General features: G+C 39.3%; 2 protein-coding genes, 1 long non-coding RNA gene and 2 pseudogenes across 6 annotated transcripts; 1 reads left to right on the plus strand and 4 right to left on the minus strand.

The window, feature by feature from the left end:
- Positions 1 to 1,025: 1,025 nt before the first annotated feature.
- LOC145501054 (uncharacterized) lies at positions 1,026 to 6,932 on the minus strand (annotated as a pseudogene). The gene is made up of 5 exons (XR_014051178.1): positions 6,625 to 6,932; positions 4,632 to 4,817; positions 3,607 to 3,729; positions 2,607 to 2,738; positions 1,026 to 2,213 (listed from the first exon to the last, which is right to left on the minus strand). The product of XR_014051178.1 is annotated as an uncharacterized LOC145501054 (transcript).
- On the plus strand, positions 6,924 to 9,028 carry LOC145482298 (uncharacterized). 2 transcript variants are annotated; one of them, XR_014048754.1, is made up of 3 exons: positions 6,924 to 7,659; positions 7,779 to 7,955; positions 8,120 to 9,028. It is a non-coding gene; the product is annotated as an uncharacterized LOC145482298 (long non-coding RNA). The 2 variants fall into 2 exon arrangements; XR_014048753.1 differs by having other exon boundaries at positions 7,779 to 9,028.
- A 109-nt stretch (positions 9,029 to 9,137) lies between these two features.
- Positions 9,138 to 15,032, minus strand: LOC145501148 (uncharacterized; annotated as a pseudogene). The gene is made up of 5 exons (XR_014051206.1): positions 14,985 to 15,032; positions 12,358 to 12,953; positions 11,247 to 11,418; positions 10,412 to 10,671; positions 9,138 to 9,759 (listed from the first exon to the last, which is right to left on the minus strand). The product of XR_014051206.1 is annotated as an uncharacterized LOC145501148 (transcript).
- On the minus strand, positions 12,953 to 16,511 carry LOC145481946 (beta-2 adrenergic receptor-like). The gene has a single exon (XM_081460523.1). The coding sequence runs from the start codon at positions 16,431 to 16,433 to the stop codon at positions 15,540 to 15,542; it is 894 nt and encodes a 297-aa protein (XP_081316649.1). The 5' UTR covers positions 16,434 to 16,511; the 3' UTR covers positions 12,953 to 15,539.
- Positions 16,512 to 20,101: 3,590 nt separating this feature from the next.
- Positions 20,102 to 21,898, minus strand: LOC145481863 (adrenocorticotropic hormone receptor-like). Its single transcript, XM_081460424.1, has one exon. The coding sequence runs from the start codon at positions 21,851 to 21,853 to the stop codon at positions 20,846 to 20,848; it is 1,008 nt and encodes a 335-aa protein (XP_081316550.1). The 5' UTR covers positions 21,854 to 21,898; the 3' UTR covers positions 20,102 to 20,845.
- Positions 21,899 to 23,734: the final 1,836 nt, after the last annotated feature.

Consider the following 23,734-nt stretch of genomic DNA (forward strand, 5'->3'; position numbering starts at 1 on the left):
AGTCTGCTATATTAGTCTACAATTCTTATAGTAATAATAACACCTTTTTCCATCCCGAAATGGTCATAAGACCTTGAATATGTTTTACAGTCATCAATATTAAATCGATAATTTTGGAGAGAGGGTAGAGTCCGCTACGCCGATAATCAACTGGGTAAAACATTTGACCGTCAATATCATCATTCCTTTGAACTTTTCTGCCATTAAAAAAAAAAACAAAAACAACTTTAGCCATACGAATTCGTGATGTCCTTTAGTTTGCTGGGAATACTCACTGAAAGGTTCTTATTAGATTTTTAACGGCTTTTTCTCATCGCTTTTCGAGATAAAAAGTTACTTAATATCTTTAGAAAACAACAACAACAAAAAAAACACTATACATTACTAGTTCTCATACAATTACCTTGCTTCCCGAGTCAACGGACAAATTTTTCAATGGCAGTTACACCAACAAGCCGGTACCTTTTTTATCTAGCTGCTTTTCCACTGGAGAAAAGCAAAGGAAATCTCTCAGAAGAGAACAGGATCATCAACGGCAGGATATCCAGAACACGACGCACCAGTAAAAATGTTTTTGGCATTCTGGCAAGCAGGTTCAGGGTATTTTCTACCGTTACGTGTGTAAAGCCAGAGGGTGCTGTCAAAATTGTCCTCTGTGCAATAGCTCTGCACAACTTCGTAAGATCAAGAGTTCAAGAGAAGTAATTCGTCATGTCCTTCACTGAAAGGTCCTTCATCATTGAAAGGTTCTTATTTTGACGTGTAATTAGATTGCTAACGGGTTTTGTTCAACGCTTTCCGCGATGAAACGTTAACAACCACCTCTACAATATAACTAACAGAATAAGTTAGTTTTTCTTATGATTACCTAATCGAGTAGACTCAAAATCCATCTCGACGGAGAATAGATCTTGATTTTTGTGTTTGCAATTTTGGCATCGTTGCAGTTCCGTAACAACCCCAGACAGAAGCGCAGCAACAAACTGAATGCTTGAAACTTTTTCATACCCAATGGCGAGGGAAAAGGAAAATTTATACCAGAACGTGCATGTTAAACAACGAACGTAAAGCGGTAATGTGATTTGCAATGTAAATATATAAATTTTTTCCAAGCACGCGTGTGGTTCTTAAAGAGATCATTTGATTGTTTCGAGTCTTTACTGTGTTTAGTTCGCAACACCTTATTACAATTCAGCCCTAGGAGAGTGCCATTCCTTTGATCTTATATATGGTGAATGGTCATATTAAAAAGGACGCGCAGAAAGACATTGGTGACGGAGTTGGCAAATTCATTTATCCCTACTGTGTTGTCAAAAATTGCGGACTACAAAACGTTTTTATCCTCCATTTAATACCTAGTTGAGGTCACCATCGCGCGCTAGTTTACAAAGCTATAACGAAAACATGCAACTGTACAAACTAAATTTTGAGCTCTTTAATTCTATCAGTCAATTAATCAATCAATCAATCAATCAATCAAATGGTTATTAAGTTAAGCAAGTAAGAACTTTATTTAAGGGTCAATGTATTTAGCCCACGTGGACTAATTGGGGACACTGTATTAACTCTGGCTAAAAATTTTCATTAATAGCATTATAAGATTCTCTCTAAAAAAAAATTAAAATCGAAATATTGGCAAACAATGAAAGGATATAAAAGCGTATATGCTGTCCTAAAAAGACTTAATTATGTTATATTAACTAAAGTTTAACATTCAAAAATTCTATATTAATGTACATTTAAAATTCTAAAAAAATTCGTCCTTTCCTCTTAATGGATGGGCGAGGTCTCTTATTTCCGCACAGGTTGCAGCAATTGCTGTTGTTACTTAGATAACCCATGTAATCAGTGTATCAATCAATCAATCAATCAATCAATCAATCAACCAACCAACCAATCAATCAATCAATCAATCAGTGATGTTCATTACATTCTGCTGAATGTAACCTTAGCTCAGCTGAATTCACATTTAAACAAAAGAATGTACTGTCTTAGCGTTACCAGTGTTCATCAACAAAGCTTCATATGTAGTGTACATTGGGTTTCGGTTGTTTTTGCCAGCGGACTTCACTAGTTCTTTTCTTTGCCTAGGTTTTCTTTGGTGGATTAAGGATGACGTCACAACCTTCTTTTGCCTTATCCTTGAAGCGAGCCACGAACTTTGTCACGTGATCGGATAAGTAAGCAAGAGGCGAGGATCCCTGGGCAAGAACCTAAAGAACATGAACAGTGAATTTAGCTTGAAAATTAAAACTAATAACACCGCCGCCTCTTCTACTAAGATTTACCTCTATTCAAACACCCTGGGCTTTGGATTTCGTTTGCCTCACAAGGATTGATACATAGGATTGCAGTGAGTGTTTTTGTTGTATAAATGAGCTGCACAGATCTTCATACTACGTTGAAATTACGCCCTGCGACCCATCTCCGTACCCCAGCACTCTTTCCCTATTTTCCCCGTTTTGGACCCCATTCGTAGCTACAGTGTATGTAGCACATCTGTGACATGAACTTAGTTGACCGGCAAACAAGCTCTCTGATCTGTTTATCCCTCTCTCTTCCTTTGAAAAGTCTCTAAAAGAGAGTGCAAGTAAAAGCAAACGCACCTGATAGTGGAAGTCTCTTAGACTGAAATCTTTGCCCAGAGCTCCCTTAGAATAACTTCTGGCTTTCTTGATCTCCAGCTGACCAATCATGTAAGCGATCGCTTGTCCGGGGTCGCTCTGGTACCGAGTCACCTGACGAGGTTATAAAAGAACATTACTCGGATATGTTCAAAAATTGCTTAACAACAGATGTGAAGAGGACAACATATAAGCCAACGTAAACTGAATGAATGGATTTTAGTGAGAAATGAAATGATTTCACACATCCTGGCAGGTTAATTTAGGCTCCACTGGAATTTGAACTCATTCTTAATCAAGTTTGCTGATGGGCCAATACGTTCTGACCTATTTTAAAGTCCAGTTGATTAGAATAACTCAACATACTCAGCTATGTCGAGAGGTACTGGATCTGGTATTATTGTTCAACTTCTCAGTAATCCGCCGATCAGCCTTACGTCGTGTCTAGTTGAAATATCTATTGTTTATTGTTGTTTTGTAGAAATTGTTTGGTCTGTAGAAAGTGTTTAGTGTGAAGAAACGAAACCATCTTAGGGATAATTAAATGCGATCTTAAATCATTATTCACGTAGATATACAGGGATGGCGGAACGTATTTTGAATTGGGGCGGGAGCGGGGGGGCTTACAAGCTCTGCGCTAACTTGTAGGGTGTCTGGAGATATTTGTAAAATTATTATTTTATGTATTTTTTGCTTGAAATTGGGGGGTGTTAACCCCCCAGTCCCCCCCCCCTCCGGCTTCGCCGTCTCTGATATATATAGTTTCTCCCGAGCATGAAACCACAAAAAATATAACCCCCTCTCCCTCCCTCGTCGCTGCGAGTCGTTGATTGCACTTTTGGTAAAGAGTTGTAAATTGCTGGGCCATTTTTTTCAACTCTCGCGTGCTACAAATGAATGGCAGGGGTTCAAGTGTAATGCTCACTTGGTAAAAAAGTGGAAATTTGTTGCTGTCAGTATAGACTTCGAGCTATTTTCTCACCTCCTTCTTGGCAAGGTCTGTATCTTCCCACGCGTATTTACTAAAGTACTCCAGGGCCGTGTCTCTTGTGAAACCAAAATAGTGCAAACCAGTGTCCAAGATCAATCGAAGAGCTCACCATACCTACATTAAGAAGAGTGGAGATAACTACAAGGAAAACAGTCGTTTTTGGAACAAAATAAGAAATAACTGCCATCACAATTACGTTCTTAAAGGAGCTCAGTCACAGTAGTTTAAGTTATTTTGGCCACGTACGAAATTACTTTTAAATTGAAGGGAACCTGAAAGTAGTAGTTGACTAAGATAGAAAAACACTAGAGGGATAATAATAAACTATAGAGAAACAAGGACGGTTAAGGATGGAGAAGATTGACACGGATTACAAACGACGAACTTGAAAAATTTAAGCTAAGCGTTTCAGGATGCGCAAAACGTGACGTAGCTTCTTTAAGAGTGATGGTGTTGCAATAAAACAAAACAATAATTAAGGGAATTAAAACATGAAAACATCTGTCATTGAGTTGACGAGGCATGAGATATATGGCGTCACTTTGTATAACCACAGAAGTTGCATCTTTCTGTAGAAAGCTACCCAGATATATTCTTATATTGTTAAATAATCTTAGCAGTTTCGTTGCCCGGTCGCGTTTTAGACATCAAGCTGGTACAAGTTTGATGGACGATCTTCAGTACATTTTTGATGACGGCGGAAAACTCCTCTTACAAATATTACGTAACGTAACGTAACAAAACATAACGTAACGTAATATAGCATAACGTAAAGTAACGTAACGTAACATGACACACATGCAACATGTAGCAAGATGAGTAACCAATAAAGAATCAGTAGAAACGAGCTAAAACTTAATGATGTGTGACACTGAAATGATAAACTAAAATTTGAGCCTGAAAGCCCTTTTAAATACCAAAGAGTAGCTGGTTTGCAAAATGCTTCAGGATTAGCCCTTCTTCAGTAGATGAAAAATGAGTAAACAATAGCTTTGATTGGCGCACTCTCTCCTTACCTGCTACTTCAGCATTCCAGACTTCTACATGGGCTCATACTTGTAAGTGTCTGTATCTTCAGCTATGAGCGGATTCTCAGCGTATAGAGCCCAATCTTCTGTAAACGCCGAGTAATAGGTGACGCTGTCAAGTCAACTAATCACACCGCCGCAGCTGTCACGGAAATGTTCTGTGTTACCTTGAACCTGTTACAGGAGAAGAGGAACGTTACGAATAACTATGAGGACTAAGTTTCTATGAGCGAGCAACCGACGAGGCACAGTTTCGTTGATCACCAAATCCAGGCAGGTTTAGTAAAGCAACTTGACAGCAACACAGAACTAGCACGAGCTGTTGATGTACATGTAATGATAGCGCGAGCAAAGAGAATCTACATTTTGATGATCAAAATGAACGATTTTTTTTCTTTTGTCGCGGTGTTTTCTAAAAGAAATAGAAAACATGCTCTCCGAGTTTCTATCGAGTTAAAGGGGCTTGTGTTCCCACAGCATTTCTCGTTCTCCCAAACTTCCACTTGTGTTTCTCACAAACTTCCTCTTGTGTGTCTATAACTGGGTGTTTCTCAATGTTGTAGAGCAGTTTTCATAGCAAAACTGAAGAAGTCATTCTTGCCAGTTAAAAATTACACAGACAATCCAGTAAATCAATCAGAACTCAAACCAATACATGTAGCTAATGCAAAGCGCGGGAAAACGGGTGGAAGCGAGTCACGATTGGTTACTTCTGATGAGATGACAAAGTGGCACGTGTTTTTTAAGTCAATTGCTTAGCGTCACAGCTATGCGCAACCAAACCAAATGCGAATGGCTTTCGATACTCAATTGAAAACCGCTCTATATATTTTTCAGTCAAAAAGTTTGGAATAGTTTTCTTTTAGTTACGAGAAACATTAACCTGCGGGCTGTTGGTTTTATTAGCGAGTTGACCTCACTAAGAGAACCAATAAGCTTCGCAATTTTTTGGCCTCATCAACGATCACGTCATAGAAATCGAGAGCGAAAAATCTAATTGTTATTTAGCGAACAGTAGCTGAGGTGTGTTGCACATCCGCGAACAATTAAACCGCTTTCAACCTCTTTTGGTGAGTGAACAGTGAGTTACTGCCACTACTGCGACTCGTTGACTGTGTGTAACTGCCGTTAAATTTTTAAAGTACAATAACTCTTTCAATATAGGAACTTATAATGTTACTTCTCAAACTCAGTAATAATTCATCAAGTTAAAACAAAGAAAATAAAAACCGTGGGGGAGGTCTTAATTAGCATAGATTTTGATGATTTTACTTGTCTGTTTACTCCTTAGTTTTCGTTTCGATTTAGAAGACATATCAAACACTCTAGACAGTGTTTCATCGGCTATCCAAACACCTTGAATTTCGTCAAAAATACTCCGCTGTGCGTCGTATTTTCAACTCTATTCTCGGTGTTTGGATATCCCGGTGAAACACCGTCTCTCGTGTTTGATATATTACATATAATGTTATAATAAAAAGTTGGTGGTTGTTGTAAATAACTCTGCCGTTGAATTCTTGTGCCTCTTAAATGTACTGAGGTGGCAAGAAATTTCAGATACATAAAATGTAATCTGCTTCCCACAGTGAATCTGTAAGACACAACTAGTTATGCAACACTTTTGAATGGTATACCATAGAATATCCCACGAGTCAATTGCATTTTCTCGATATACACACGAACCTTTAGGCGACTGTGAATACCAAAAAAATATAAGTGACACGTGGGATATTCCGTTGTATACCACGAGAGAGCGTTGCATAACTATTTTATACCATGCCATAGAAAATTCAGTGGCCAGCACAATCAATACCACATAAAACGCAGGGCACGATGGAAAGGTTGGATGTAATACCGTCGAATATACAACGGCTTTCCTGTATTCTGATTGGCTGTATTTTCTATGGCGTGGTATAAAGGGTGATACTTAATTGCATTGGTAGAAAATTATTTAATAAACTAAGTCTAGTAACACGCTAACCTGTGTATGGTGTCTAGGCCTCGCCTCATGAGCATTGACGCTTCATTCAGAGAATCTGGGACCCAGATTTCCCAGGAAAATGGAAGGTTGTATTTTGCACTTCGTGTGCAATCTGCGCCAGCACTTTGGTAGCTTTGATCTCCACTCGATGAGTTCAGGTTAGGCTGCATATTAACTGGACAGACGAGTGTGGTAGCTTTATCTCCAGTTAAAGGGCATGTAAACCCAAAAATACAAGTTTTTCTTATTCGACGCAAACAGCAACGTAGAAAACGAATTTGGCATTTATTTTGCTCGTTTGGGTTTCGTTAAGGAGAAAAACAGCTTTTACGAGAAAAAATCCACTTCCGGTGAAAACAGTAGCCATCTGTCGTGACGTAAGCGGTGGAACACAAACATTGCGCAATAGCGATTCCATATGAGAATTCTATGGCGGATCGGGAAAGTGGGAGTAGCTCGGAGGATCTTTTATCGGATGACAGCGATTCAAATTTGGTGAATTTGTATGATAGTGATGTAGAAAATTCAGTTGTAGCTGTGGAACAATCTGGGCCTCGTCCGTATCAATCTGAGCCACGAAGGGTCCGACAAAACGATCAACAAGAAACCAGCCCAGAACCAGATGACAACAACTCAGACCGTCTTGGATTAAACACAGACTGGTGTTTAATCATTTTGCAATTAAATTACATTTTTAGCAGATGAACATCAATTGAAGCCGGCGCATAGTCAGATTAGCACGCTAATAGAAGCTCACCATATTTTGTTGTTGTCTTTTTTCCCGACCTTTCTTGGGTGCATTAAATGGTGCGAGTGTCAAGTATGTCAGCCAATGCCGACTGCTCACGAAAGTGTTTGCTGCGCTGAAATCGGACAAGTCTGGCAAAAAGTAGAAAATCAGAGGCCAGAAATACAAATGAAATGTATTACCTAGCATCCAGGATTTCAGTTGACCTGTCTTGATGTTTGGATGCTTGAAACTGCTTATTACGCATTCAGGCAGCAGCACGGCACAGATAATCACACAGGAAACGAGTAAGTTTACTTTTATTTTAACTATCGCGGTTCAATTGTCAGATTTACCTCTGCCGTAACTGGTTTTATTTTAGTACAACACTAGTGTAGATAGTTATTTCTCTGTATTTTTCGTGTAGGAGATTTCGATACATTGCCTATCGGCAGCTTGTTCGTTGGTGCTGGGGTTTTATTGGTAAACATGTCCGAGTTGCGCTGCCATCTTGTGCTGTAGACAAGATCCGAAGCACCTTTCCAGCCGATTTTGGCACCACGTATACTGGGTTGAAGCCACCAACCCAGTGAGGGATAAGGAGGTGATTGCTAATTTACATCATAATTATTGAAAATATGTTACAGCAATGGCAGCAATGGGCTTAACATATACAAAGGCACAAACGTGGTTTGCCGTAATTACCTTTCTAGTTACTCAATGATGTGCAAGCGTGACACATACTGTTCTACTGCTGTTTCTTTGCAGGGTTTCTCAAAAGAAGCAGAGATTATCTGTGTTGCGAAGAATAGCAGACAAAGTGGTTTACCCTATTAACGTCAAGCTTTTGAAGAGCTCTACTTCTTCTAGGCCTTTTATCGGCACTGTCAGCCATTTCCGGTTGTTTGCTGCCTTCATTTTGGATAGGCCGCTTTCGTTTGTCGCAAGAATTTGTTGCTGCTGGAGACTGTATCGTCGGTACAGCACCAGAAAGTAAAGGACTTTGCTTTCTCAGCCCCATTTCTACCATGAAACTTTTTTCGTAACAATCCGGAGAGAAATGAATGTTGCAAATAACCGAATGCTCCGTCGGCTCTACGAAATCGGCCCTTTTCGCTAGGTTCGATTTACGCCTTGAACAAATTTTACCCACTGCCGCCTCAAATTAGCGTCTTTTGGAAACTTATGCATAGTATGGCCTGTTTTGTTCGAATTACTGCAAAACTAAACAAACATGTGCTTATTTCACAACGTGTTCAAGAAAGACCTTTGACTTCCCGTAACTTAAGGTCCACCCGTGACGTCATTTGCTAGATTGCGCAATTCAAGATGGCGGATGTTTAGAGCTTTGAAGCGATTTTTCAACGTAAAAACGGGCTAAAGTGAACAAAAGATCTACAGATTTGGCAGATGTCATGTATGTACTAAACGACTATGTGGTCCCCAAAATAGCATTTTTTGGGTTTACATGCCCTTTAAGTGGAACAGTGGAATAGTCTTGGGTGCAAGCAAACTCACGACCTAAAAGAGTAGCAAAAAAATATTGACTGTTCTGCTTATAGTGAACTCTCCAAAGACAACAGCCCACTTCCACGGCATTTGGGACAGTTCAGATATAGAGAATAATACATGGGCACGCGTAGATATGGAATTTCTCTTCGAGTGTTCAACTCGATATCTCTCAAGTGAGCACAACGAATGAGTGAGATATAAAGTTGAATATGAGAGGAGTAATTCCATATCTATATTCCATATCATGCATTATTTTGTTTATTACATAACATACTATTAAGTAACGACATTTTTGACGATTTTGCGAAGATTTCGGAAAATTCTCCAAAAGTTGCCCGAAGGTCTCACGTACATTTCCGTACATTTCCCGAAAAGTTCCGACGATTATCAATGGTTCCGAAGACGTCCGAGAAAGATTCGAAGATGTTTCGATCATACACCAACAAATTTAAGTACTGTTTAAGGCCAGGGTCAAACATGATATCAGTGAAGTCATCAATATCTTCAACAGTGAAGATATTGACGCCACTTGAGTCCCGGATGTAGTTTCGCATGAATTTGGTGTATTTTCGCATGAGTGGTGTATTTTCCCGTAAAGCCTTCGTGTCGATATAATAAAATGGCCTTCACACGAGCGAGCGATTATCAAAACGACGAAACTTGCCTTTCTTGATTCCGCCATCCTCAACTCAAAGGCAGCTCAGAGCTTTGGACAATATTTCGTCGCTCCTTCAATATCACTGCATTTTTTGAGTGTCTCTTTTTCGGACTCGTTTTTATGGATTGGTTCCGCGTTCAAGTAACTTTCAGACGTATTAAGCTTAGCTTTGAATTTCGTGACAGTGGTTTGATTGTCTGGTTCTCCAGTCACTTGCCTTGCGATCGACTTCCACAACCTAACAATAAAAAATAGCGATTATGAAGAATGGTATGCCCTGGAAAGAGAGGGAGAAAAAACGTTTTCGGTTGTTACTTGCATGCTATTGAACTGGCTGCGATTAGCTATTCTAGAGAGCTCCCCCTGTCTTAGTGCTTTTACGAAAAGCGTAAGAAACACTTTGTTTTTAATTTCAAAGTAAGAATAATAGTTTTCAACGGTTGGGCATACTTTTTCATTAACCTCATGGATGATTTTAGATTTCAAAATATAATTTTTAGTGTAATTTTCTTGTAATATAATGCAGAATTGATATTTAATTTTTATCGTGTTTCTGTGAGGAGTAGCACAAGATCATTAGTGTAATCAATTATTACGTGTTACCTCTCTGAACAAAGTCTGAATCATGTCGTAACATATCGTATCGTTTCGTTTTTGCCTAATATAGATTAAAGATGATGCAGTTACAAATTCACGATGGTGTAGATATACGTACAGTATTGTGCAGTTACTGAAAGAGATTCAAGATGGAGCAGATACAAATTCAAGATGGCACAGATGCAGATTCAAGGTGATGCAGATACAGATTCAAGATGGCGCAGATACAATTCCAAGATGCTGCAGACACAGATTCGACAACAATCTAAAAATTCATATGTAATGAGACTTACCAATGGGATAGAGAATGCTGAGCTGCTTTTTGCCGAGTTCATGAACTTCCCCGGGGGTCATGGCATTTGTTGTGAAATACGTCATGATTTGGAAGTAGGCCTGCGATCCATTCAACGCTTCACCAGTGGGTAGATATGGGTCTGTTGGCCAGGACTTGTTCTCTATACCATCGAGCCAAACATACTTGAGTGGAAGTTTGCCCAAGCCGCTGGACACATTGCTGGGAACGCAGTGACGGATGTGTTCAAATTCGACATAACTAAAAATAAGCATCGGAACTGTGAGGATTTTCAAAATGTTGAAAGACAAATGGCGTCCCTTTGGAGAATATCTTGCCGACTGAAAAATAATAATCGATTAAACGGTGAACAAATCACTCGACACGATATTATCCAGTTTAAACACAGGTATACCACAAGGGTAGCGAAAACATCGCTGATTCCTGTTCGAGTGAAAGTTTATTTAAACATGCATGCTAAATGGTACGGTAAATAACGTCCATAATAGAAAAATGAAAAAGGAGAGTAGTTAAGTTCACTTCAGAGGATAATGTTTTTTAGGCCGATTACTTGGAAACTTCAAAGAAACTTCTATACCAAACTGACAAAAAATTATTGCTGGGAATTATCGCTGAATGATTAATATATGAAAGCAATGCTATGAATGCTTATTGTGCAGCTCAACAGCACTGTTTTCTCGACTTGTCAGTCTTCATACTCAGAATGTCACATTACTACACGCTCGTCTTGGCGTCTTAACACGGTAGAACTTTGTTAATTCTAAATTTGAAGCAGAATAAGTGAACAGTTACTGCTTAACTTCTATTAACAGTACCTTAACAGCTGGCTGAGTGGTTCTCCTATGTAAGTCACAAGATAATCCTGGATGGTTTCGCTGACATTTTTTCCACTGTGCGTCTTCTTCCATTCGTTATCAGTGTCTTCTGTGATGTTACTGTAGTAATCAGGGTCCAGCAGGGGTTTGACAAACCAGCTTTGTAAGACACCTGCAAAAACGAAACCAATCTTCTATAGAATGCGATCAATGTCGCTATTTGGAAAACGGGGGCGGCCAATACATGCTGGTTCAGGGTTTCCCTTCAAATATTTATACTCAGCCACTGCCAAATACTAAAGTCTTTGAATCGGCAGACGCATTCACTTGCTTCGAGCTTTGTAATTAAACAAAATACAGAACAGCATTTGCACAGATCAACATTATACTGGAAAAAACGATGACGTGTTTGTCATTTTATCATTGTAACTGAACCCAGAAAATCACCAGACAATCAAGAAAAAAAGTGCGTACTCTTAGGGTTTAACTGTAAGATGTTGTCACGCAACCAAAAATAAAACGAATTGCCCTAAGAAGAAAGTTTTACAGGCAAGAAGCAGCCCCGAAGACCTGGCCTCCATGCACGAAAACAGCCCTGGTTCTTGCTGCTTGAATTTTCGTGATTTCCATTTTACGTGACCGACGTTTCATCGCGTGACTATAGCGAGGACTATACGGGAACGGGACAACAACATATCAGTGGACTTACGATTGGTGATCAGGGAATTTGTCAGGCAGCTTTTCTGATTTTCCTGGCTTCTTTTGCTAAGAACAGTTCACGTGTTCTGCAAGACGAGCTCCAAATTATATGAAACAATGGTCATGTATTGTCTAACAGTCAATACTCGTCAATCAATTTAGATCTAATCAGAAGCTGGCCGCGGAAATTAAACGAATCAAACGCCCCAATCCCTAAATTTCTTAGTTAGTCTGACTCACTGCTACAGGACTCGACATGATCTTTTTAACCGACACCCAGCCGCGACCTTGCATTTCCAGTCGAAAATATCAAGTGTTTCGTTGTTTGAGTCAGCGATAGATAACCGTAGCGGAAAATTAACGCAGATTGTTTACACGGTGCAAAAACAACAATTACGCAACATTGCCTTACCTGTTGAGTTGTACAAGGAAATATTCAAGTACTGCCTTTTGATTGTGTTAATTCCAGCTTCACATTCCTCCACACTGCGAGTAATTCCTTTTAGCACTCCCATCTTCATATTTTCAATGTATTGCAAAATGCCTGCTTTGTGAGCCTCAGTTTCGTTTCAATCAGCTCCACATCCGATGCGTTGTAAGGTTTGTGATAGAGGCCTAATCCTTTATAAACAGCTTATCCCTGATAGCAGATTTCCTGCCAGCAAAACAAATTCGGTCCCATCATCCAATCCTCAGCGTAGTAATTTACGTCATACGGCTGACCGAACACTGGTCGAAGGCAATACTTCACTTGTGCAAGTGCTTTTCTCTCGCGGAGCTTAAACGAGTCCTTGTTGATCTTCTTTCCTTTGATCTCGCTCAAAAGACCGAAGCAGTGTCCGTTCGTTTTTTGATCACGAATGGCGTAGGATCATAACCAACAAATTCCGTTTTAATCCTGTCCTCAGTTACATCAGGATCCCAGTATACATCATAGGGATGAAGTTTGAAATATGTTGCCTTGACACGATCGAGAAATTCACCAAGTCCCACCACAGGCGGCCCAAGCTCTCAATGTTATCTTTTTTTTTTCCTTTTTATGCGAACATTTAGGCTAACGTGACATATGGCATGTACTATTACATAACGAAGGAATTTGACCACGCGAAACATGCCTCTCGCCTTGCAGCATATGGAGGTGTTGTGTTACAACGGTTTGGATTTATAAAGGTTTGTATGGGATCGGAATGCAACGGCTTTGCTTGAAAAGCCAATTATTCTTATATTTTGTGAATAAAATCTACTTACCCTGTTGCCGTGTTGTATTCTTTGTTGTTTGCCAGCTCCTCGGGCCGATCTAACGCGATTTCGGCAAGTTATCGTTCTGCGGGTTTCCACTACTAAAAGAAAGACAAGACCGGACACTGATTTCCGGAGTGCCCGCCGCTCGAAGCGAATAAATCCACTGTAAATAACCCAGCCGGCTCAATTCCTCCGTAGAATCGAAGAAGAGATGTTGAAGTTCCATGTCAGTTCACTCGCTACGCGATTCCGTCCACAACGCCTTCGCAACTATACATTTATTTCGAGATTGCTTCGCTCGCAAATTCGAAAACAGCCGCGTCACAAAAGTTAGGACACTTTCTCGGTGTTGGGTAACTATAATTAGCCCGACCGGGGGGTAGTCAGCAGCGATTTGTCAACGGTCAAACCAAAATGCTCCCCGGGTAACCGGGCACTCCCTTTATGGGTTTGACAAATAAAGCACGAGGGTACCCGGGAAGCATTTTGGTTTAACCGTTGACAAATCGTTGCTGACTACCCCAGGTCGGGCTAATTATAGTTACTCAACACCGCGAAAGTGTCCTAACTTTTGTGACGCGGCTGTTTTCGAATTTGCGAGCGAAGCAATCTCGAAATAAATGTATAGTTGCGAAGGCGTTGTGGACGGAATCGCGTAGCGAGTGAACTGACATGGAACTTCAACATCTCTTCTTCGATTCTACGGAGGAATTGAGCCGGCAGGGTTATTTTCAGTGGATTTATTCGCTTCGAGCGGCGGGCACTCCGGAAATCAGTGTCCGGCCTTGTCTTTCTTTTAGTAGTGGAAACCCGCAGAACGATAACTTGCCGAAATCGCGTTAGATCGGCCCGAGGAGCTGGCAAACAACAAAGAATACAACACAGCAACAGGGTAAGTAGATTTTATTCACAAAATATAAGAATGATTGGCTTTTCAAGCAAAGCCGTTGCATTCCCATACATGCCTTTATAAATTCAAACCGTTGTAACACAACACCTCCATATGCTGCAAGGCGAGAGTCGTGTTTCGCGTGGTCAAATTCGGTCGTTATGTAATAGTACATGCCATATGTCACGTTAGCCTGAACGTTCGCATAAAAAGGGGAAAAAAGGATAACATTGAGAGCTTGGGCCGCCTGTGGTTCCGCTCGCTTCGCCTCCACTGAAAAATCGCATCTGCTTGAGGAGCTGGTGGTCGCGGTTGGAGGGAGAGTGGATTTTGGAACGCCGATTGTTGTCGATGGGATGGACTCCGTTATTTTTTGTTTCGTTTCCTCAGGAACGAAACAGTATTATTTTCAGTTCAGGGGTGAACTATTTACATAGTGATTTGCAATATCCAATCAGAGTAAAGTTCGTAATTGTTAATGTAAATACGGCGGCAAACTTTCAGCCAAAACTCGGTGCATCGCAACAAAATGTGTCATTTGCAACATTTCAGTGAAACTCTCGTTTCTCGGTATTATCTTACACAAGAAAACTGCGAACTGGACTTGATAGTGATAGTGAAAAAGAAATATATATATTTTAGAAGTAGAGACACCGCCACTCCACGCGATTTGTCCACCAATGCGATATTTTAAGCCGATGGAAGCAGTTAGTTTAAAAAGGTCTGGGAATGTGATCGTCTCGACAAATGATCAGAGTTTAAAGGGGATAACACTGGTATTTTGTTGCGGTGCTAAAATTTTAAAACTCTGACTGAGCAGAGACGCCAAGAACACTAATTAGGGTATTGAACGATTTATGTAATTTTTAGCGGTTTTCCAGAGGAGTAAATAAGTAAGTCTGACAAACGATAAAATTTCTCTGGTTTGTCAGACTTCCCTGAACAAGTATAGTCATTTTGATTAATCTAGGCAATTTTTGTTTTAAGGTTTTACCTACTGTGAATGTTGTGGTTCATTTTAACCCTTTTACAATCTACTTTGATATTTCGTATTTCCCTTTCATTTTAGATACATTATCATAATGTGTTACCACACACAAAAGCAAAGGAAAATACTAAATTGACCTAAATTGTACGAAGAGCTGAAATTGAACTACGACATAACCATGCCTAAAGGGGCTCAGTCATGTTATTTTGAGTTATTTTGGTCACATACAAAATTACCTTTTAATGGTAGGAAACCTGAAAATAACAGTTTAATAAGGTAGAAAAACACCAAAGAGATAATGATAAACCATAAAGGAACAAGGATGGCTAAGAATGGAGAAGATTAACACGGATTACAAACGACGAATTTGAAAAATTGAGGCTAAACTTTTCGATATCTGCAAACCGTGACTGAGCTCCTTTGAAGTTTTTGAGAAGTTTTGAGGTATCCCGGTAGCTGCAGTGACATTGCCTCTTTAAGAATAAGCACTAATCACTGATTTGAAAAGCTTTTTCACCGACTTACGAAACTTCTCACTCCGGACACAGTAAATAAAAGGATCTAAGGCGGCATTTAAATAATACACGGTGTTGATCCAGAAATGCATTCTGGGATATAACCAGTCATCCGTTTGGACCACAGAGTAAAATGCCACGGAAGGAACCCAACAAAGTGCGTACACGCCCAGTACGATAGCCATGGTCTTGGCAGACTTGCGTTCCCATGGGAGTTGAGCGTTCCGAGGACTAAGACTGCTCTGCATTGCAGCGATGTTTTTCTCGTGCTTTAAGGCAATGGAGAAAATGTATATGTAGAGGAAGAATGTAACAAGTATTAAAAGTATGCAGTAAATAATTTGAATGTATACAATGTTCAAACCGTGGAAAATGCCAGTAATTAGTGTGCCCAAGGTCCAAGTTAGGACAGCACATGTAATGGCACGCTTACGCGTGAACAATGATTTGTAACGAAATGGAAAAGCAATAGCGATGAAGCGTTCCATGGCGATGACAAATAGACTCGTTGAAGCAGCGGTGACCACAAACTGAGCTAGTATACGATGCATCAACACTAACGTCTTGTTCACGTGACAGTACCCCATTCGATCGCACACGTGCCGGTAGATATCACCTGGTATTAACGCGAACGCAGTGAGTAAGTCAACCAAAGCCAAATTCGCGATTAAAATGTTGGAAACGGTGGAGAAACGAATGTGAACGAAAATTACTGTTAATACAAGCACATTTCCCAGCGTTCCTACGATTGCAATGAGTCCGTCAGCTGCGATAACTGTTGCACCAGTCAATAAACTCGGTATATAACGGGTAACATTTGTTGACGTGACATACGTGGCGTTAGAGTACATCATTATGCCAGATCTGAAAACGGAAAGAGGAAAGTATTTTATTCGTTATACTAATAGATGGCCACTGAAAAGACGTTCCTGCCGAATTAAAAAGTACGAAACCCACAGTAAATGAATGTCCATACCTCTTTGCTAAAATGAAAATAAGTTTCCAGTTCAGTGGTTTAAAAGTAATGGTATGAAATAAGTTTCCTTTATGTTAGTTTTGGTCGTCTTCGCGTCGTTCTCTTGTCTTTTGAAGAAACATTTTATAGCGGAATTTGATTGTTCTGGAGTTTAACAATCGTGCCGTGTTTAACTTTCTCTGACAAATGTTATATTGCCAGCGCCCTTGACCACGGAAATAACCCCGCAATATTTTAATGTACATGGTAGTTTACAAAAATAGCTTGTTTTTCCTTTACATAATGCTTGACTCATTGATATACTGGCCGAATAATCGACAGATTTGCTTGACTTCACTTGTGTATATGAGAAATTAAACATCAACAGACCAAACCGTTAAGGACATTAACAAATCAAACAAGGCTGTAGCGATCGCACTGACAAAGCCCCGTTTTCGTTAACTTTACTGCCGTGGTCTGATCAACTTTTTTGAACTGTTCAGTTCTCAAAATGACAGGAAAAACTGGTTTAGGTTACATGGATGAGTAGAATAGAATAAGTAAAAATATTTGCTTCAAATAGCCATGATCATAATTACTGACAATGCAATGCCACACGCGTAGCAAAACCCAGTGAGGCATTGAAATCATCCATTAAAAGTGCACGTCATACGACGGTAGCTAGCTAACCATCAATAGAAACCTCGTCTTACGGTTTAAGAGCGGATTAAAAGCAATGTTGCTCGAAGTAAAGAATTTTCACATCGATGCATTTTATATTGGATAGTAAATCAATATTATTTTCTGTTGGCGCCAACGCAGAAGAGCAGTTTGTTCTTTTTAACTTCCTGTTTTATTGTTGCATTAAATAATCCAAAAAACAATAGATGTCATTGTCATTAATCATTAACCCAGCCTTGTGAAACAGTGTTTACGGCGCGCGTGGATCACGTAGACAATTACAAAAGATATTAATAATTTCATGCAAGTCTGACTTTTTTGAAAGCAAATCATAGGGTGATGAACAACTTAAGTTGTTAAAGTAAACGACAGAGCAATCTTTAGTGTCGTTAGATCAATGGTGGTCCCATTATCGGGTCCTTATTAAGTACACTATGCTTTTGTTTACCCTCCAGGGAGCCACGGGATTTACCTCACGTGCGTCACTTATGCGAATGCAATGACCTGAACTGATGCGTAATATCCAGTTTTATCGTCGACGAAAGTTAAGCTGACTGAAGAATTGTTCGCTTTACGACTTCACAGTAGGTAGTTTTACATAAGAGTAGTAAGTTTTGAACTAAAAACTGACGCCTTTATCAATTTATAATACCAACCTTATGATAACATTTTTGTTAGTGAGTAAACAATTAGCAATTTGTCTAATACTGAAAAGGCATTTAAATTAAGGAATTAAGGATTTATAAACAAAGGGAACTAAAGCATCAAAGAGGTTTCTAAAAAAAACCCAACAATTAAAGCAAAGAAAAAATGGAATTTCATTAAATTGTACTATTTATAAGATTCTAAAGTCCTTTTTGGTCAAAGCTGCTAGTCAATCAGAGGGTTTCGGCTGAGAGAATCAAAAGAACACGTAAATCGCTTTTGCAAGAAATATTACCTAAAATTCATGTCTGCATTCATACCTCTCGAATAAACTGGTTATTATCTTTTTTTTTCCTTTAATGGCTGGTTAGCTCCCTTCTTTTAAACTTTCTTTTTTAAATGAGTGTTGCTAACTGTTTTACTAAAACTGGTCACTTTCAATCGTAATTTAAATTTCGTGACATGAAGGAAGTAACAAAGAGAGAATTCAAGAGAAGCTTACCTACTAAGACCGACCGTGAAAGAACTGGACAGACTTGATTTGCCCGTAGGTGTCGCCGCTTTCCTTTAATTCTCTAAATCAAGCACCTCCTACTCGCCAAACGTTGAGTCCGACTGACATTGAACGAAACATCACGTAGCGCCTCAGCGCGTGCAGTAGCAATATCGTTGTTTTTCATGAATCTATGACTTGGTTAAGTAAGCCTATATTAACCTCTTGGCTTTGATTCTCCACAAACCGCAGAAATGACAACCAAGTAACGTCTTTCAAACTCTATAAATCTGCTATACATTAACTTGAATTACCTTTGGTAACTTGCGCGAGGATTTTATGCTGATAAAAAGAAAACCAACGAAACTTTACTTCGAAACTGCATTACCGTTGAAATGGTTTACATGCATTAACTTGGCACCCTTCTCGAGCTACGTAAAATTTCGCCAGATCATCAGCAAAAGATTCTCATTTTGTTTTCAACACTTCCCGAGAATAAGCTTTTCGAACAGAATCCTGGCACTAAACCAAAGCTACAGAAAATTAAAGAAAAAGTTAAGCGGTTTGAAGTGGTAAAATTAGTTGGTTGCAGTTGGTCAAAATACTGTTTAGAGTCAAAAAAGGTCATTTCATATATTTGTTAATAAACGCTTATATTGCGCTAATAACGCAGTTACACATTCAATATTTTCCGTTGGCTGTGACCTTGAAAGTTTGGGATTTGATAAAGTTTTATTTGTGATGAGTGTGAGAAAAATACTTTGTACAAATTTTGACTTACGTTTGTTGCGCATGTCTATTGTCTTATGTCTCCTATACACAGAAAATATTACCACTTGTGCCGCTGAGGCATTCCTACGGTTAGACCTACCGCCCACACTAATCCGTCACGAAAACGGAAAACGCTCTTCAAACCGGAAGAATCTGAGAACGCCAGCTTTTCATTGTTGCGTGGACTGAAAACATTTTGAAAACGGAGCTTTTCGAAAACGATGGTGTCACGGTAATCATGTGATTTGCCTGACCGAGGTTTCCTCAAACACAAATCCAAAATGACGGGTGATTGTTGCGTTTTTAAATTCCTCCAGCGGAATGTAAGCGGAAAACATTTGATGCGTTTTAAGAGTGAATCCTCCGTTTTTGAATTCCTCTGGCGCAGTTTGGAGGGCTGAATATGGGAGTTATATCGAAACGGATTATTAACGACATCCTGGAATAAAGCTTGCGTTAATCAGTGTTTCAAACACTGACTTACTTGAGGAAAACATTTGTTTCTTTGGAAGTTTTAATGTCTTCTCATATATAGGCTCCTTCTCTTATTGCTGGTCCCGGAGGGTCCTCTCCGAGAAGCGAAACGAAGAGACTCTTAGGTAATGCAAGTGAGGGCTGCGGGCTTCTCCCCCGAACAGCTGTGGTCTGTAATCGAGCCTTTCTCACGTACTGATTTTCAATAAGCCTTTTTCGATATATTAAAATTCTAACATGGCTCCGAGGCTTGAGGGAATAAAACAACAACAAAAAGAATTGAATTTTCATCCCTCGACCTGGATGTGATTTAACTTCTTTTGTTTTATTCCCTCAAGCCTCAGAGCCGTGTTAAAAATTTAATGGCGAAATTGGCCCATTCTGGATATTCTCTCTCGTGTTTCTCTCACGTGATGTTTGTACGATTCTAATTACAGTACACTCAAACACAATCACTGCAATCTAATTGGTTGAGCTATCGGACACGATCAGCCATTAGGGGAGGAGGGCGTAGCATGTTCTCTTCTCCTTTTAAATTTAATTTTTTTTCCTTGTTCCCTATTTATAAATTCCACTGTTCCCTTAATTTGTTTGTCAAAGTTCCCTTTACTAGTAGATACCCCTTGTTCCCTCAGATAAATCCCCAAATATCCCTTGTTGCCTTAAAATAAATGCCCACGTTCCCCTGTTCCCCCTAAATCACCTTGCATACGGCTTGTGCTCCTGAAATTTGAATTGACCAATCAGGATTTAGCAGGTGGGAAAACTGTGCTGTCCCGATGTCAATGTTTCTTAGCTGGAAAGGCATTGAAAGCGGGCAACTTTTCTCACCGGAGACGGCGTTGAATATCAGCGAAAAAGGCTTTATAATTCCAAAAACCAAATCAGATTTTAAAAAGTGAAAAATATGAAACATTTTGTGTCTGCAAGCTTTTAATTTGGCGCCAAACATGGGTCGACCGCGGCCGGTACTCGCTCCTCGGCTCCTCGAGTGTCGCCTAGTAGGATGATAATTGTGTTATTTTGAACAAAATATGTTGTTCCTCGTCAAATTAAGCCCAGAATTCTCGCGTGAAGTATTAGAAGAGGCCAAAGAAACTTTAGCATTGTCTTTATTTTTGTTAGCCGCGATGAAAAGAGCTATTATCGTGTCCTTTCGGTAGGACAGCTCGGTTTTGACTGTCGTTCCAAGCTACTGCGGGTGCAGCCACCGTATGGGATAAAACTACTGGTTAAGAGGCCCTCAATTAAGGACTAAACCGTATCATAGTAGACTTTACCAGCTGTTTTATCCTCTTACGAAAGTTCACACTCCGAACACAATAAATAAACGGATTTAAAGTAGCATTCAAGTAATATATTGCATTTATCCAACTTTGAATATCGGGAAATCTTGGATCCTCTGGCGAAACAACTGCATAAAACACCACTGCCGGAACCCAAGAGGCAGCAAAGACACCCAGAATAACTGCCATTGTCTTTGTCGACTTGCGCTCGTGTAAAAAATTCGTGGTCCTTTTTGCATTTGTAATCTGCAAAGCAGCGATTTGCCGCTCCTTCTTCAACGCAAACAAGAAAATGTGGATGTACAGTGAGATTGTCACCAAGATTAATAAAATGCAGTAGGCTGATTGAATGTAGACAAAGTTTAGGCCCATGAAAACAAAAGTTATTACCGCTCCAGCTAGCCAAGTTAGGCAGATGCAATATACTGCGCGGCGTTTTGTCATCATAGATGTATACTTGAAAGGAAAAAAAATGGCTAAAAAACGGTCCACGGCGATTGCAAATAAACTCGAGACGGCGGCAGCGACAACGAACTGTCCAAGACCTCGAAAAGCTAATACAGTCATCTCGGACAAATGGCAAAAGCCCAGTTTACGGCAAAATTGTTTGTAAATTGAACCAGGCGCGACGAAAGCCATGCAGATAAAATCTACTGATGCCAAGTTTGCGAGAAGAAGGTTTGATGGTGTAGCGAGGCGAATGTTGACTGAGATAACCAGTAATACCAGAAGATTTCCGAGTGTTCCAAGGAGACTCAAAAGAAAATTTATAACAATGACTGATATGCCTGAAGCGAGATTTGGCGACAGTGAAGGGTGCGTTGTAATATTTCCATGCTCTGGGTTGCTCGGCAGCATGGTTTGCAGACGTTTGGAAGGATATACCTGGAAAGGAAAATTCAAAAAAGGTGAAAAAATGGTAATATGACTGTTGCTAAATTTAGTCTTTTTTTTCCCTTCAGGTTGCATTACGCTGATATTAAAATATGCGGAAAGAGCTTCCTACACATTGACCACCTCCGTCTGATTTCCTGTATTTGGTATTAAAATATCATCCTTTTATAAAAAAGCACTAAAAATAACACTATTTTCTCTCTCCTCCACTCACTGGTAAACGAAGATTAAGCATGAATCTCAACGAACTGAGTAAGAAAAATGTCAAAAACACCTTTGTATAACTCTTTTTTGTGTGTGTTCAGTTAGCATCAAAACAGCTGCGACCAGCCTATCGCATAGGACTCCGAGATCATTACATTAATTCTCCAAACTGATTTGAATACATTTACTTTGATGTTGTTTTGAGAATTCGATGATTCATCAAGAGAGTTCGCTAGCAATCTGCTCTGATCACATTGCACTGGTATTTGCGGAAGTTACATTGTGATTGTCTTTTGGAATGTGTGGTAAAAAAAAGACGTATTTTTCCTAATTTATCTCTTACAGAAATAGGGTAGAAGTGTTTTGCTCAATTATAGCTTTAAAGTAGACAACATTCTAAATTTGAGCTTCGTGTAAGTTACCAAACAGAATTTTAACAACCAATTCATTTAAATACTTAAATTCCTCGTCAAGTTCTTTAGCAAATAGCTTTTTTAGTCTGTTAGATTTCGTTCTGAAGTATTTAGGTCATATATTGTTACAACTTACCTGGAATTCAAAGAATGTTTAGTGAATACAATTTTTTTGTGCTTGATGGTTTCACAGCTGAAAATAGTTTCTTACTTCAAACGTCTAAGACCACCTATAATACGCGAAATAAATTTGAAGGTCAATGCCTGAACACGTTTGTTTTCGTGAATGAATCCTTCATTCCGTGTCATATGATTGCAAAAATTTGATCCATACGAAAATAATATCGTAAGAAACTACACATTACCAGCTTGTCTTAACAATGCCCTAAACGTTTCATAAAGTTTATAATTCTAAGTTACGGGAAGGCTTACATCCACATTCAACCTTAATAAGTGAAAAATCTCTCTATCCAGAAACGTTCCTTAAAGAAAGTTTGAAGTTTCGCTGTATTCTGCTGTTTGTTTCTTACAGTCTGCGAATCGGTTTTTTTTGTTTTGTTTTTTGTTTTGTTTTTTTTTTCATCCCTTTGTCTTAACGTTGCCCGATGATTAAACCCAGAACAAAGTTAACTTATTAAAAGATAAACAGGCTTCCAGAGCAGTCAGAATGAGAGAACTTACCATATAATGCGCATAAACCTCCAAGCTTCTGTTTTTGCTCTCCGTTAAAATATAACTCTGTGAAAGAAAAAGCACAATCCAGTTTTGCGAAGAACCGAGCGATCGGCGTGAAAACGAACTTGAATTTTTTATCTGTAGAGAGAAATGGACGGTTGGTCAATTGATTTTCTCCCTTGGTCAGTCTTTCGGAACGAAGTTACACGCTTAATAGAGTCTATTCATTGCGGAGAATACAACTGAACTAAGCCCAAACGACAACAGGAAACCCGATTGAATTTTTTCTCAATCGTTTCTTTTGAACTTCAACTGCACTCTGCTATTTAAACATGACATGACCCAAGAAAGGACTGATAAGCGAACGGATAATCTTAATGTATACTAAATATAATTTATGTGAGCCTGTGCAAGCCTGTTTAAAGGCAATGTTTTTAATAGGTACTGGGTCTAATAAAGATACGTGCTAAGGAAATACTTGTAATATCGGACCCTCTGACCAAAGCCTTAAAGGCGGTTTAATTGTCCACCTTTCATTCACGTTTTTTATTCTTTTGTGAATCCTGAGCAACAAAAGTTGTTGGATTTTTTTTTTTTTTATGAAAATAAACTTTGTGATTTCCTGTTCGTTTGAGAGCAGTACACCCCAATGAAACCCTCATTC

This window comes from Orbicella franksi, chromosome 1 (assembly GCF_964199315.1).
Source record: "Orbicella franksi chromosome 1, jaOrbFran1.1, whole genome shotgun sequence".
Classification (NCBI taxonomy): Eukaryota; Metazoa; Cnidaria; class Anthozoa; order Scleractinia; family Merulinidae; genus Orbicella; species Orbicella franksi.

Excerpts from the sequence above, each read along its gene's own strand:
- LOC145481863 (XM_081460424.1), bottom strand. The coding sequence starts at position 21,853 with ATGCAACCTGAAGGGAAAAAAAAGACTAAATTTAGCAACAGTCATATT.
- LOC145481946 (XM_081460523.1), bottom strand. The coding sequence starts at position 16,433 with ATGATGTACTCTAACGCCACGTATGTCACGTCAACAAATGTTACCCGT.